The sequence below is a fragment of the Syngnathus acus genome, chromosome 2 (genome assembly GCF_901709675.1).
Source record: "Syngnathus acus chromosome 2, fSynAcu1.2, whole genome shotgun sequence".
NCBI classification, from domain to species: domain Eukaryota; kingdom Metazoa; phylum Chordata; class Actinopteri; order Syngnathiformes; family Syngnathidae; genus Syngnathus; species Syngnathus acus.
Genome location: NC_051088.1, coordinates 15189888 through 15204981, shown reverse-complemented (window position 1 = coordinate 15204981; position 15094 = coordinate 15189888). Strand labels below are relative to the sequence as shown.

The window sequence follows — 15094 nt, the reverse complement described above, 5'->3', positions numbered from 1 at the left end:
ATTTAAATAAACTTTTATTTTTCAGGCATTTTCTTGTAGCGCCGTTTCCATTTCAGCTTTATGTTTGGTTAGGATAACCACGTGTTTTTTCTAAACCAATTGGGTCTTCGAGGGGTTTCAGAGGGGCGCGCAATCGCCGCAAATAGAAGGCGGGGAGCTTGTTCGTTGACATCATCACAAACCAATGGAATAAGCTAATTGTGGAGGCCGGTGCCACGGCCAGCCAATAAAACGTCCCACTGTTGAGTGGGCGTGTCTCCCACGTGGTCAATTTTGCTAGGAAACTATCTCGACACGGTGGCTCCTGAGTCATCTGTATCACATTGAAGCGGCTCGATTATTGAGCCAAGATGGCGGTGACGGAGCGCTATTTTCTTGTTTAAAACTAAAGCTTGGGGGCGGGTCTGAAATTGCATCACAGCTGATCTGGAGCCCCTTCTCCTCCCCCCGTTATTTTTTTGCATCAGAGTCACTGGAGAATCTTCTTAGTGCCCGTCTTACCTTCTTTGTATTGTCAAAAATTGGGACTAGCTTTCTTCCTCAGGCTAGAATTTTACTTCACACAGTCTCGCGCAGTTCCACGATGCCCCTTATTTTCAGAAAACATGCTTTGACCGCTTATTTCAAAGGAATCTTTTGTGAATTCAAGTCAGCTTTGACCCAGTTTTGGGGTTCTCGACTTTGCTTGTGTTAGTCACCAGCGGAGATGTATTTGGCCGCAGAAGCGAGCACTTCCAGCTTGTTGAGCTCCGTGCAGGAGAACCCCGCGGGAGATTCCATCTCGCCAGCCTTGGAGCTGAGCCTCACCGCCGCGTACACTGTTCTCTACTCACTCCTCTTCGGCTTCGTGTACCTGCAGCTGTGGCTCATTCTGCACTACGGATACAAGCGCTTCAGCTATCAGAGTGCGTTCTTGTTCCTGTGCTTGCTGTGGGCAGCGCTTCGGACGACTCTCTTCTCTTTCTACTTTGAAAATGCGGCGCAGGCCGTGCAGCTGAAGCCGCTGGCCTACTGGCTGCTCTACTGCTGCCCGGTGTGCCTCCAGTTCTTCACCCTCTGCCTCCTCAACCTCTACTTTTGGCAGGTAAGCACTCCGTGCAGCCGTCTGGGATATTCCGTTTGTACATTCGTTCCTTTTTGCAGCTCCATCAACTTTATTGCTCACGTACAGAGTTTGCAATCTGTAAAAAACAGAACTGGTTAAACAGAACAGTCATTATGACTTGACAGTAATACATGATAAGTATGATCTGTGAACATTTTAGCCGTCATCATTTTTTTCTTGCACAAGAAACCACCACGCCTGAGAAAATCTTAGTACAGTAGAAAAGCACCTTATTTTAATGCAATGTTGTGAAAACCCGCCAGTAATCCTGTATCTGTCTAGAAATAAATTCAAAAAGCACACCTGATGACGCACCAGGGCTGCGCAGAGGGGGGGTTGACAAGGGACATACAGCCTCCCTTGTTTCCCCCCCCCCCCCATCTTTATTAAATGGGCATCCAAACATTTGTGGCGGAGCAATACAACAGACTCATGAATCAAGCAACGAAATCCTCTATCCAACAATCACACCACGCCTCCAATCCTGCCTTCTCAAACTATTTGAAAGGTTTATGAACATAGAACATTTATTTAGGGACATCAAGGCAACTTTGTTTACATAATACAGTTCATTAAAAGGCAAGTCATTGTGCTTTACTTCTACATCATTTCAAAGCATTTAAAATCAGAACAACTAAAGAATAAAAAACGAAATACAGAAATATAAGATACTTTACTATAATGACTCAAGCGAAAGATTTAGAAAATGTAAAGAGCTCGATCAATGGCATTTTTCAATCTGGATTTAAAGATATTCACACTCGGGCCTGACGTCACCTCTGTTGGCCATTTCCATGCAGCATAACAGCTGAATACTCCTCCACCATGTCTGCTTTGAACTCTGGGCTCCACCAATTGTCCCAAGTTTGCAGACCTACTGGATTTATATTCTCTTAGCATTACTTTAATGTACACGATTGAGGACCTAAATCATGCAGTCATGTATAGACCAGGAACACACAACATAATCACTTGAATAGAAGTTTAGCCTTAAAATATTTTTAGTATTTTTTTAAATAATCACCGGAAGTGCAAGTAGAAAGGAGGGAAACTGTATCGTACCATTGTAGAAAGAAATTACAAGGAGAACGTCTTTTTTTAAGTCAGATAGACCAAAACAATAGCAAATAATATTCATGGATTATTGTAATCAATTTGATTATTTTCTTTCCTGCTGTCTCATTAAAATTCATAAAGCTGCTTCAGCATTTGGTATTAACATGTAAAAGACAAAATGTAACGTTTGTTTTGTTGGTGGCTTTTCGAAAAGACATGGGTATAATGAACCCAACCAAGCATTGGGTGAGTCACAGTTTTTAGCAAAGAGCTGTTTGTGTGTGTCTGCACAACACCTCCACACTAGTGCTGCTAAATCTGCTGCTGAAGGAATATTCCCTCAAATCTCAGTGAAGCGGGGAAGAAGTAATGAGGCTGTTCTGACTGGTCACATGACATCTGATCAAACACTGTGGCCCACGAGATAATCCGTTTTCACAAGCGGTAAACTGAAGACTTTGACTGGAACTTTATTGCTTTTTTTGTTACTTGGTTACGCCAGGAACAGATATTGGCCTTCTGTCGACATAAATGTTATGTCGGGACCGCATAAAAAACCGCTGCACGGATTTAATATGCTTTCTCTACGTACATCACCGGCATATATTTTTGCTGAGCCGAATTGCTTAAATCCCTGCTCTCATACAGGTCATTACTCATTCGACGTTAGCCACTAAGCTAATTCTCTCTAATTTACAATGGTCTGGAATTAATTATTTTAATGTCGTGATATCATAATTTAAAAGAAATTATTGGGGAAAAAAAGTAAACCACAAATGTCAGCACAAAGGCTTTGCTAGTGCACCAGCCACACAGACTTTCCAAAAGCCCATCTGTATATTCGATTATTTGATGGAATAGTTAGTAGTCAATGCACAATTCATGTTATTGGAAACTTTACACAGGAATGGCAATTTAGGTTTTCCAGAAGCAAGTAACAACTGTTGCTAAAACACACTTGGTCCATAAATAGGCAATAGTTGAGCCTTGTTTTCCAAATTAAAAGCAGAAAAATGTGCAAATGTTTACTTTTCTATTCAACACAAAAATAAGTATTCTTAAATATAGGACTACAAAAATCTGAGACTATTTACTGTTGTGAGGCTGGACTTTTGAGGATTTGGACAATTTTAGGCTAAACACGGTCCCGAATTAAATAATCGATAATAAAAAATATCAATTCATTTTAAACAAAAATCACACATCTCTATCTTTTTCTTTTTTTTTTTGTATGCTAAAATCTGGCATTTGAACTGGGGAGTGTAAACTTTTTGTCGTCACTGTTCCGATAGATATGCAGAGAAAAGACAGTTGAAAACACTGAGATTCACATTATATTAGAATTTTAAAATGATTATAGAGTACATGGACACAGGAGGACACTTATATTGATACCTTACATAATCTTGTATCATATTCTGTCCCTCCCCTGTGTGCAAAAGTGAAACCGCGCAAAGCCCCATTGCTCTGCTACATGGACTTTGGTGTACGTACACATCTTGCATTCCCACACCACAGGCGAACGAAGCCACTTTATGCAATAAAAACCTCAAGCTGCAAACTATATACTGTAGCTACTTATGATTTACTTCTTCACCTTCCCTTCCGTATACTAGTAATGAATTGTTCACTGTATTTGCAGCACAAAGACACACATCTAGGATAGATGAACCTACAGTTTTTTGTGCTTGGCCCAGTCGCCTACTTTCGAGGTCGACTTCTGACCTACATTCTGACACAAAAGACAGATTGTTTACACATATGCCGTTATCCAACATGAAAAGTCAGCAAAGACAACGTTGAGTGAGCTCACCGCACAAACTGATTGCAATAGTCATGGAACCCTCAAAGGAATGAGCAGAAGAGAAGTAAGCAGTTTAAGTAGAATTGAAATACATTCTTAGTCGGTTTAAAATTCCCGCTTAGCCTCTGGAGACCGATACAGAAAAATACTCCAACACGCAATATTCATCTTAAGAACATGTACTAAGTATAAGGTTGCTATGACACCTGTACATGACTTAAACACTGAGATGGTGATTTTTGCTTTTGGACGTGCAACACATGTATGTTAACTTACAGTTGTCAAATTAGGAGCTGTGTGAGCACATTGTAAATCCAATTTATTTCCACCTCACAGACTTTAGTTTTGTACAGCGGTGCGTGTGCGTGTTCATTTAATTACCCAGGAATGTCCTGAGACACTGTCAAGTTCACATAGCTCTACTCAAAGAAGGGAACGTTTTACTCCTCTTCCTACCATCTTCTCATACACTACATTTCAGCTCATGAAGTGTTTGTATAATAATACTTTTTCCCGTGTATTTCTTAGGTGGTGTTCAAGGCTAAAGCCAAGTATTCCCCAGAGTTCACCAAATACCGGTAAAAGTTTGTTGAAATACAAATATTTTGAGTGCAGCTGTACCTAAAGAAGTGTCCAGTAAATGTATACGTAGACTCAAACTTGAAAATACTCTGCTATACAGTTTTTTTACTTGTGTTTTTCTCCAGGATTGCACTATCATTGCTATTCCTGTCCCTCTGTATATGTTTCCTTGTGGTGAATTTAACGTGTGCATTATTGGTGCAAGGTGCCTTGGAGCGTTCGGAATTGCCAAGGTAAGTGATAATCTTATAACAAGTGAATAATTAGAATCAAGAATATGTATTGCTTTCCAGAGGTTCAACGTCTGTATCGTTGCAGACTTGACAAAACTATTCACGCTTTTTACCTAAAAAACAGAAGCTGTTTTTACGAAACCAAATGCTAGCTAGTTCGTTTCAATCAAAACAACACATTCCCGTACATTAGCTAATTTATCAACGTAACCAAAAAAAAATGCAAAATTTACATGGAGTTGCCAATTTGGAGTAAAACAAATTATTCGCAAATCTCTTTGAACGTACTTGAAAACATTTAACGCTACAAGCGTATAGCATTTGTCCCATAATGCCTCAGGATTTTGATTTTTTGCATACGCGAATACAAAAGTACAGATATTTGTGTCAAAGGAAAAAGTTGTCAGAAAGTTGCAGACACCAAGAATGTAGTAAGCCACCTCATCTCACCCATAAGTCTGATCTGGATACTGAAAATGACTGAATGTCTAACAAGTGACTTGTGTTTAGCGACAGGAGTGTGAGACATGCCGTGCTAGCCCGCGTCTTGATCAACGACAGTCTGTTTGTCCTGTGTGCCGTGTCTTTGGCCATTTGCATCTTCCGCATTGCCAAGATGTCCTCTGCCAATGTTTTCCTCCAATCCAAGGTAGGGGAAGATGAAAACAAGCTTCACACGCAGCTGGTAGCTCACAATTATGCATGTTTTAAAAGTTTGACCGACAGGGTACATCATGTAGAATCAATGTAGAAAATGAATGGATGGCATGCGATGAAGATGTGTCAAATATACGTATTGTTTTTCTGTAGGGCACATCGGTGTGCCAGGCGACAGCTGTGGGAGCGATGGTGATTCTCCTCTACACGTCCAGAGCTTGTTACAACCTGGTGGTGGCGCTGTCTCCGCTGGGCAGGCCTGATTTGTGCAATTACAGCTGGTACACAGTTTCCGATCAGGTGAATAGTCACTCCTCAATTTGGGGAGGCGTAGCAGTAAAAGTTGTAACATCAGAATAAACAGGGCTTATCACAGCTCACTGATAGCATATTTTTGTGTGTTCCAGGCCGATGTGCTGAAGTTCAGCGACGAGGCCTACATGGTGTATGGGATTATTTTGTTCTTCTGGGAGCTACTACCTACCAGCTTAATGGTGCTTTTCTTCCGAGTCCAGAAGCCCAAACAGAACCTGGTAAAGTAAAAACTCATTACAAGCAGTTGTTTCTTTTGTAGCACACTGAATACATTTGAGTGAGACATGAAAAAATGACGGAGAAATCAACTGTTCAGCTTTTTATTTCCGTGTATTCACATCAACAAAACTTTACAAGATGAGCTAATGTATTGGAACACTAAAACTGACCACAGTGACTAAGACTTAAAATGAATGAATACCTAATATTTGGGAGGTGTGCATCTCTTTACAAAGGTTAAAAAAATGATATGAAACAACAGCTTGAACAAATCTTGAACGTGTGCCAGGTTCCCGCAGGAATCCTCAACAGCCACACATTTGGCTCCAGGGATTCTTTTTTTGACAACCCAAGGAGGTATGACAGTGACGACGACCTGTCCAGAAGCAACAGGGGCGATCGGGCCAGGTGCGAACACACACACACACACACACACACACACAACATTGATGCAGTAATTATGTCATCACTATGTATTTGTTATGAGTTATTAAAATACACATTACAACATATTCAGAACAGATTAAAATCATGAGTTGATTATTTGTTCTGGCACATACCCAGTCACACCGTCGCTACCATTCACTCTGTCTTCCAGCGTGCCCTCCTCCACCGCTCAACCCAGTTGCGTGTCTAGTTGGTACGGCTCTATCCAGTGTAACAAGGCCCCGGCGTCAAGCCAGCCAGCGCCCTCCACCACAGCCCCCCTCCTGTTCGCTTACGGAAACATCCAGAGTACCCAGCACCATCACCACAACTACTACTCCACCCCACAAAGTCACCAGCACCATCACGGTTATTATCACTCCACCCCTCAGAACTGAGCAGATAAAGCTCTTTCATTTTGGAACCATTTGCCCCCCGAAGTTTGAGGACCAAGGATCGTTTGATGCGAAATGCACGATCCTGTTTGCAGATTGCGGAGCAGGAATGTAGCACTAAAATCTCTGACCATAATCCTTGAGGTCATGCTTTAATGAGGGTTTAAAAACAATCGTCAGTGTTGATTTTGGGACGCAAAATAAATTCATGTGAAAGGAACAAAAAGGACACTCGGACGAACTGCTAAGCTGAAATGTCAATAGAAGACCGATCTCATCCAAGGTTCAACTTTAACCAAAGTGTAAAAGCTTGGTTCTATGTCTTTGTAGCTATGTGTCCAGATTTTTTTTTCTCATCCCTCAGCATTCACACCTAATTTCTGAGTGAATAGCAATGTTGAGGTTTGTAAGGATGAGTATTATTGTTTTGATAGTTTGGTGTATTACTGTAACACTTTGGATATGATCCACACATTCGTTTTCGCTTCCACTTATCCTCACTGAGGTCGCGGATGAATTGGTGCCTATCCTTGGAGAATTTGAGAGAAAAGTAAGGCACGCTTTGGACCAGTCGCCAGTCAATCACGGGCCATTTTGGATGCCCTTTGTGAAATGTGCAGATGTTTGACAGCATCACTGCGGAACATGTGGTTAGCATGTCTTGTCACTGCAAGATGCTAACTGTGGCTAAATATGCCAGGAGAATTGGACTAAAAAGGTCAATACACCTGAACTTCGCGTGCCAATAGTGGAAGTAGTAAACACTTTCAGAATTACTGCTCAAAATGACTCATATGTGTGAATGATTGTTTGGCAACTAGAATAGGCTAAAGCTAAACACGATAAGCGGTAGGAAATGAATGGATGGAATAACCAGATCAAGTTTCCACCAAAACATTCCGACTGAACAATCGACTTATAAATGGAAATATCAACGCCACAAAAGTATATTTGCACCATCTATTGTGGATGTCACCGAAATCGAGTATGAGATTGTAATGGTCCACAGGTTGGACAGTTTGGCCAAAAATAACCGTTATAAGCTTCCCTGCAGCCTTTTGCACTTAGATGTGTTGATCCTCTGAAAGAGGAAGGAGATGTCTCTTCTGCCGTCACGTCAGTCTCATACTTAACATTCCTTTTGGAAAATGTTTGCACAAGATAGAATCAATGATGTATGTATGGAATCATTTGCATGTTTATTGGTTAAAGTCAGTATGTTTGTGATCTGAACAATGTGGATGCTTTTATATGATTTTTTTTTAATTCACCATATAGCTTTACTGATTTAACAAATTTGTACTTTTTCATTGTTTTCCGTTGTTGGGAATTTCATTTGTTTGGTGTCCAAAACCACGTTAACATTTTGTGCTAAATCTCTGAATTAGACAATTGTAGGCCTCTATGCACCCCCGGACTTGACAAACAGCACCTGCAAGTGGAATGATCTCGTTCTAGGCTTTTTTTTTCTTTCTTTCATAAAGATATAAACTAGAAAAAAAAAAAACATTGCTCGCATTCTCAATCGCACTCATTGTTTATTGTGAAAGGTGATCCCAAGGGAAATTCCAAAGAAGAAATGCTTGTCACAAATATGGACCCACAAGTTTAAATTCAAACTCCTAAGTTGCTGCCAGCGTGTTCTTAAAATGTGGTCAGTCTGCAAAACATTTGTTGTTGCGAATTAAGGACGCTTTTAGCATTTATTGACATGTGAAAGTTGCTTGTGCAGTCCATGGCTCTGCATCATCATGCAACAAGTCAACATTATGATCCAGTCCCTCACAAGTTCTTTTAACTAGGACCATACTGAATGTAACCTGTTTTGTGACAGACATTAAAATAAGCAATGTTAAAAAAAAAAAGGTCTAACCATTGTACTCCCTTCCACACAGATTTATGTCACTGTGGACTTAAGGTTAGAGAGGTTAAATTTAGCTACATTTAAAAAGAGCAGCCAAGAAAACATGGGTGGCAAAAATGGCAGACAATCATTTAATAAATCTACTTGAAAACAAACTACGCCTAACTGACAAGTAGTCGTCACTGTCATTAAAATAGTTTGACCATGAAATGATGTAAAATTATGAATTAAAACATTACAATTAAAACCAACTGCAGCAAAGAGAAAAATAGCATTGTTACTAGCAGTTTGAAACATACTGAGAGAGCAAATATGAGCAACTCATGATATCAAACCATTTGCTCATTTTTAAAGCAAAAAGCTGCTCAGATTTTGACAATTGAAATAAAACACTAATAATTCACAAACATCAGAAAACAACTGCAATTGTTTTAAGGCAGAATGGTTATGTTTTGGTCATTTGACTTTTGATGATAAAACACTGAGCAAAATTCAAACAATAAACACATTTGCAATAAATGTAGCCTCTCCAGATAAAAGAAGCCTTCAAAGTAAACATTCTTGACTTTCATTCACACAATTGCACCCAATAGAAATACCATTGATCCCATCAACATGGATTCTGGGGGGGGGGGGGGGGGGGGGGGGGGGAAAGGTATTAAAGGGTAAAAAATCTCTCCAGTCCATGTATTTGTCATCAAGCCAGCTTTGAAACATTCATAAAAGCTGTTAACTAATAAAAACAAAACAGCCAATGTGAGTTAAAAACCAGACTAGAAGCTCCAAAAGAGGGGTCAAAGTTCATCATGGGCATCGTCATCGTCGCTGCTGCCCTGAGGTGAGGAGCTGCTGAGCCTGCAGAGGACCACCTTGCATTTCTGTCAGGACTCCTCACCCCCCTCAGGACCAATGTGGCGATAGCCCTGGTTGCCCAACGGCTCCTTGTGGCGAACAATGGACAGGAAGAGGACGATGATGAGGACCAACAACAGGCAGCCAACCACCACCAGAGTGATGATCACCTCTGAGGGACGGAGACGGACGACAATCAGTAACCTAACCAAGATGGCTATCATCTGGCGAGTACGATAACAAAGGAAGGAAAATTCCACTCGTGCAGTTAGACTGCGCTAGTTAACGAAAAGACGGCCCGTTATGTTGCTTATGTACAGCAGACACACATGGCCAGAAGACTTCTTTTTGCACTTGAAAAGACGATTGCAGTCAATGAATGGCACTTCCCAAAAGTCCACTCGCTTCGTTATTTCTCACACATTTCCTCTTTGTTTTACAAAGAAGCCAGCGCAACCAGGATCTTGTTTGAGTCGTGTTATTTTGTTTGCGGTTCAATAAAAAAAAAAAAAATACAGGACAGTAAGTGTGGAGTCGAAACGTGTCTCCCGATGAAACTTCTAAATCGCAGTTTTTACATTGCAGATTGTGGGCGTGTAAGTGAAAGAATGAAATTTGCTCACGACGTTCTAGTTCGATCACATCGTTTCAATATAAGGGTTAACTATTTGACACCAATGTTGTTCTTGTGTAGGAGAGTTAGCAGCTCACCTTTATTGCTCCCATTTGAAGGCAACTGACACTCCTTCTGTCTGTCCTCAGAAATAGACAGCTTAGTAAGAATCACAAACTCCTCCAGGGGGCACTCTAGGGCGCAGCCTGGCAACTGAAGCGCATACGGCTCAACCCCGCTGTCATTCCGGTAAAACATAGACACTGACAGAGACCTGGGGGTGGGGGCACACAAAGCGGAAGGTTAGTTGTATGTCCGGTTTTGTGTTTGGCTAATCATGCCCAGACTTGAAACCACAGTATTTTAGGGAAACCACAGTTTAGAAACTTTTCACACCGACAAAAAATACTTGGCTCACCACCACGACCAAAGACGAGACAGTCAACATTCTGACACATGGGAACACAGAAGAAAAAAGTACCCATTGTCATCTGAATATAGCTCAATCATGTGACAGGAGGCATATGGCGGTTGTCTGCCATTGAAGACGTTCAAGCTGCCCTGCAGAGCTGCCACAGTGGTGTCATGCTGTCCAACACATTTCAAACTTCAGCCAACGCAAACAAAGTGAATCGCTCTCAAAATGCACTACTTGCATGATATGCATCTCACCGCAGAAAGCATCATCATTTTCAGAGGCTGACTTTGCTTTGATGAAGCCACTCGGGAAAGATTCTTGACTATTTCGCCCAACAGGATCCCTGAAAGAGAGAAAACAGAAACGCGAGGTGCCAGACTAAGTCAAAGTCCGTTTTCACAAATGAAGGCAATGCATGTCAGAACAGAGGTCAGTGGAGCCACAAACCTCTTTCTGATTGTGACATGAGATGGAAGGAAGGACGGTTAAGAAGCAACCTTAAGCTTTTTGTTCTCTCGCTTCTTTGTACTGTGGCAAATATATGCCTGTGAGTCTTCCTGTCGAACTTTACATCTTCAAATATGAGCTGCTTCAACAGCAATGCTATGTTTGCCATCTGCAGCGTTTTGCATTGTTTAAGCTAGCCAAATTTCCTGAGGCAAATGTTTGTGCTTGCTTTAAAACCCACGTTTTTGAGTCGTTTTGTTTAGTTAGGCAGTAAGCGTCAACAGCGAGTGTCAATAAACAGCTTGAAACTGTTTAAATTGTTAATCATTTGCTTGTGAAATGACGGGAGCGCAGCCTTAACACACACCTCCCTGCAGCCGACTCTTCTCCTGCTGTTTGTAGACACCAAATATAACCTAGAAAGATCGGAGCATACTCGAGTTACAAGTAGTTTGTGTCTCAATGGCTTGAACTCCAGAAAAGAGTATACCTGGAATCCAAAGTCTTTCAGAAAGTGGAGCCTTTCCCAAACAGAAGGAGTCACCCAATCTGGAGCTGACTTGTTATGACGTGACTAAGAAACACACCCGAGCACACTTTTTGTAGAGGCAAGTTGACACAACGGAGTGGAAAATGCAAGTATTCACCTCACAGAAGAGGGTGTCATACACACTCCAGACAGAATCCACACTCATCGACTTGAGTCCCGTTTTATTCCCAACCAGTTCTATGATGTCCTGGATGAAGGAAAAAAACAAACAGAAGAATTCGTTTAATCGATTTCAATTACGGTCAATCTTATTGTGTGTAAAAAAAAGGAGGGAGGGGAGACCCGGTTAGCCGTTGTGACGTTACGATATTCTTCCGTTTGCTCGGTTTCACGCATGAGCTCTTCGAAGCGAGGGCAATCTCTCTGAGGAAAGGACAGCAGCTGGAAAATATAAACACATTCAATCAATAAGACAAGAAATCACATTAAAGGCCACTATGTTTTTATATCTACCTTCTCTTCGCTTTGCGGAACCGTGTGGACGGGGATGGGTTGCCACTTGATGTTTGGTGAGAAGACCTGCTCACCATTGGGGGGGTAAAGACCTGCAAAGGGAAGGAGGCTTGCTTACAATTTTAAGTCCTAAAACCTACAAGTCAACATTTAGGTTGAAGCGTTTACGGGGAACATTACCGGCAAGGTTGGCCTCGGCGCTCATCAGGGTACGATCGTAGTCTGTGCTGCGCACTGAGATCTGAGGACACAAGTAAGCAAAGCCTTTCATCATATAAACCGGTCGTCCCCGACCTTATAGGCACCACGGACAGGATTAGCGTCAGACAATAGTTTCACGGTATGGCGAATGACTTGTTGTACAAGTCTGAGTAGTATGCTTGGAAAAAAAAAATAAAAATTGGCATTAACCACGAGATCGCCATGGACCGTTCCCGGCCATATCGAGAACCCAGTCCAACCCAGCGGCGCCTGGAAAGCGGACTTTAAACCGATGATGATGATGAATGAATACAACAAAAAACATAAAATGATACGACTGGCATAAAACAATGGTATTGTGGTGGAAGTCTGTCACAAAAGACTTGACTGAACATCCTCGTAAAATGAGGAACTGAAACAATCATGTGCGAGTGCGTTTGCAGATAAACACCACATTCATGTCACACCCTTCAAGCCTTAGTTCTATAGGGAATTCTATATGCAAACACCACAGTATAATATAACCATCAGCAACAATTCAGCTCAAGCAGCCAATATAAACCACTGGAATCGAGCCTTCTTCTTTACTGCTGTAGTTCTAATGTGTGACTTATACGTTTTGCCTGAGGTAAATTGCTTTGAATCCAAGTGTTATGTGACAGAGGTAACTGTTAAACTGGTTGCCTTTTGGGTTTTACGAGTCCTCCGACACTGAAAGAGTGAGCGGACTATGACTATCTGATGGCAGGCTAGCATTCCAGCATTTTTGTAGATGCAGTTTTCTGCCTTGTGTCATATTTGCACCATCACACAAACCTGTAAACTGTTCTATTCAGTAATATCTTTATTTTAAAGTTTTATCTTTTTCACCCGATTAAGATGGAAATGACATGATCTTCTCTGATCTCCAAAACACCCGGTCGCCTATCTAAACATTTACCTCATGTCGGACATAGCTTTCGTTAAGAAAGCCGTCATAACGCTTCCTCAGAAACTGGCCCAGCTCCAAGTGCTGCCGCATCCCTTCCTGAGGACAAACAAAACCACGCAGTGTGCCGTTGGAAGGTGTGCACAGAGCTCATCGGATTACCAAAGTGATGTAACAAAGGGAATCATTCTGAAAAAAATAGATATTTTATCTCCAGACCTGTGATAGCTGTCCAAAGCCTTGAGGCCAGGCACTCTCTTGGTATGGATCTGTAGGATAGGCTTTGACCGGTGATCTGTCGCCATGTCGGAACAACTGCAAGACAGGGAAACCGCGTGTCAGACTCAAATGGCCCCATGAGTGGATTACAAAACCCTTATCTTGGTCGGTCCTGTTTCGTACAGTCATTCTATCACCATTCACCCACACATGAAGTTTAGTCTTTGAGAACAGTCAAGGTGTCAGTTTGCATTTTCGTTCAGTGCACACAAACGAGTGGGAATGAGTAGATCATGTTACCTTTGTGTGTTAACTACAAATTGAATTGATTAAAAAAGGCGACAATGTTCAAAAGTCGATGGTTGCCGATGGGGCTTGTGGGGTCATCGCCACCACAGGCGGAGCATTATTTTGCGTAGTCTCGGTGCATTTCTGCAAAGATCAATTATCATTGGGGATAATCGAGGTAAAAGTGCATCCCTTGCAAATAACCCGACATCGAAAACTGCCCAAATAGTGTGTATACTACTGGTGTTCTTATCTGGTCTTTGACCTTCTCTGTCTTTCAGAATAAAGTCAGTAAAAACGTGACCTCTAAAATTAGCTCACAATCATTAGCCGGAGCTAACAAAACAACTGTTTGAAGGGGGTGGGGGGGCATAAACTTTTGCTGTACATTGTGCTGAGTGGATTTTTTCATGTTGTAACAATGGAGTATGTGAGATGTTTGATGCCATGGTGTTAAAATGGCAAATTATGACTGGGTCCAAAAAAATTCTAATTGTCACTTCCCTGACAGATTCTGTGTCTCTGACTTTAAAGTCAGAATTCCCACTTTCTGACTTTAAAGTCAGAATTCTTCTGACTTTAAAGTCAGAATTCTGAGAAAAAAGTCAGAATCCTGTCACCCCTCGTTTTTTTTTCTTCACTGGCCCTAATCTTCTTCCGTAGTTGGAGCTAGGGGCGAGTTAATAAACGTTTTGTAAACCCTGGTATTGGAAAGAATTTTTAGCCACAAGAATTTAAATACACTTGACAGCGAGCCATGTTGCTGGAGGACATCGCGCATTGTCTTCTCTCGCGAAGGTGCGCATCATTTTTTTTATCCCTACGTCTAAATTCTTCAAGGGAATAACCAGTCACAAATTCGCTTTTTTTGCGCCAGTTATTTCGTGGGCACAAATTAGTGCGCAAAATATCCATATTCCCTGGTTGAATACCCGACACTTGACACATATGAACATCTTACGTTTACGCTCTATTTATATCGTGGCAATATATTCACCCTCCTCTCGGGAGTTTTGCCTGGCGCGGATCCCTCACAGAGGACTAAATATACTCACCACGGTTACGTATTCCAGTTTTTTCTCCGCTGTGACTTCCCCGCAGAGAGCGCCCACCGTCAAAAGCAGTAGAAATCTGAGGAGCATGACAAAGTCGGTGAAGCCGAGCTTTTCTTCGGCAAACTGAGGCAGCTTTAGCCAAACACTACTCCGTTACGTCACGTGACGACGCGAGCGTTACAAACGAGTTATACACGTATAGAAGGTTGTACTTTGCACCGTTGCCAAGATGCGACAACGCGTCCGCCATATTAGAAGTGTCAGATTGTGTCTCGTTCACAAAATAATCTTTCTTAATTTAAAAAAAAAAAAAACGTAGCAGCACAGACGAATTTTTTTACAGCACAAATGAAACAGACTATTTCCCTTAAATTTTGCGTGGGGTCGTGGGGGACCAGCTTCAAGCAAGTGTTC

The 15094-nt window shown here is 41.7% G+C and overlaps 2 protein-coding genes across 3 annotated transcripts; one reads left to right on the top strand and one right to left on the bottom strand.

Annotated features, from left to right (window-relative positions):
* Positions 1 to 327: 327 nt before the first annotated feature.
* On the top strand, positions 328 to 9289 carry gpr137c (G protein-coupled receptor 137c). Its single transcript, XM_037269446.1, has 8 exons — positions 328 to 1084; positions 4494 to 4543; positions 4673 to 4780; positions 5291 to 5429; positions 5591 to 5737; positions 5845 to 5970; positions 6261 to 6379; positions 6570 to 9289. The coding sequence occupies exons 1-8, from the start codon at positions 707 to 709 to the stop codon at positions 6793 to 6795; spliced, it is 1293 nt and encodes a 430-aa protein (XP_037125341.1). The 5' UTR covers positions 328 to 706; the 3' UTR covers positions 6796 to 9289.
* On the bottom strand, positions 8314 to 14907 carry acp2 (acid phosphatase 2, lysosomal). Of its 2 annotated transcripts, none has more exons than XM_037269466.1 (13): positions 14681 to 14907; positions 13338 to 13433; positions 13131 to 13217; positions 12170 to 12230; positions 11990 to 12081; positions 11819 to 11917; positions 11634 to 11723; positions 11477 to 11560; positions 11354 to 11402; positions 10794 to 10882; positions 10603 to 10709; positions 10220 to 10395; positions 8314 to 9597 (listed from the first exon to the last, which is right to left on the bottom strand). In XM_037269466.1, exons 1-13 carry the CDS (start codon positions 14765 to 14767, stop codon positions 9557 to 9559), a joined length of 1158 nt encoding a protein of 385 aa, XP_037125361.1. In that variant the 5' UTR covers positions 14768 to 14907; the 3' UTR covers positions 8314 to 9556. The 2 variants fall into 2 exon arrangements, with proteins under 2 accessions (XP_037125361.1, XP_037125352.1); XM_037269457.1 differs by having other exon boundaries at positions 8314 to 9680; positions 14681 to 14901.
* Positions 14908 to 15094: the final 187 nt, after the last annotated feature.

Bases quoted from the DNA above. Each gene is read 5' to 3' on its own strand.
- acp2 (XM_037269457.1), bottom strand. From the start codon at position 14,767: ATGCTCCTCAGATTTCTACTGCTTTTGACGGTGGGCGCTCTCTGCGGG. The intron at 11,724-11,818 runs GTCTCCCCTCCC...TCCTTCATCCAG, and splicing joins ACGTCACAACGGCTAACCGG to GACATCATAGAACTGGTTGG. The intron at 10,710-10,793 runs GTGAGATGCATA...TGTGTTGGACAG, and splicing joins AAATGATGATGCTTTCTGCG to CATGACACCACTGTGGCAGC.
- gpr137c (XM_037269446.1), top strand. From the start codon at position 707: ATGTATTTGGCCGCAGAAGCGAGCACTTCCAGCTTGTTGAGCTCCGTG. The intron at 1,085-4,493 runs GTAAGCACTCCG...TGTATTTCTTAG, and splicing joins TCAACCTCTACTTTTGGCAG to GTGGTGTTCAAGGCTAAAGC. The intron at 4,544-4,672 runs GTAAAAGTTTGT...GTTTTTCTCCAG, and splicing joins CCAGAGTTCACCAAATACCG to GATTGCACTATCATTGCTAT.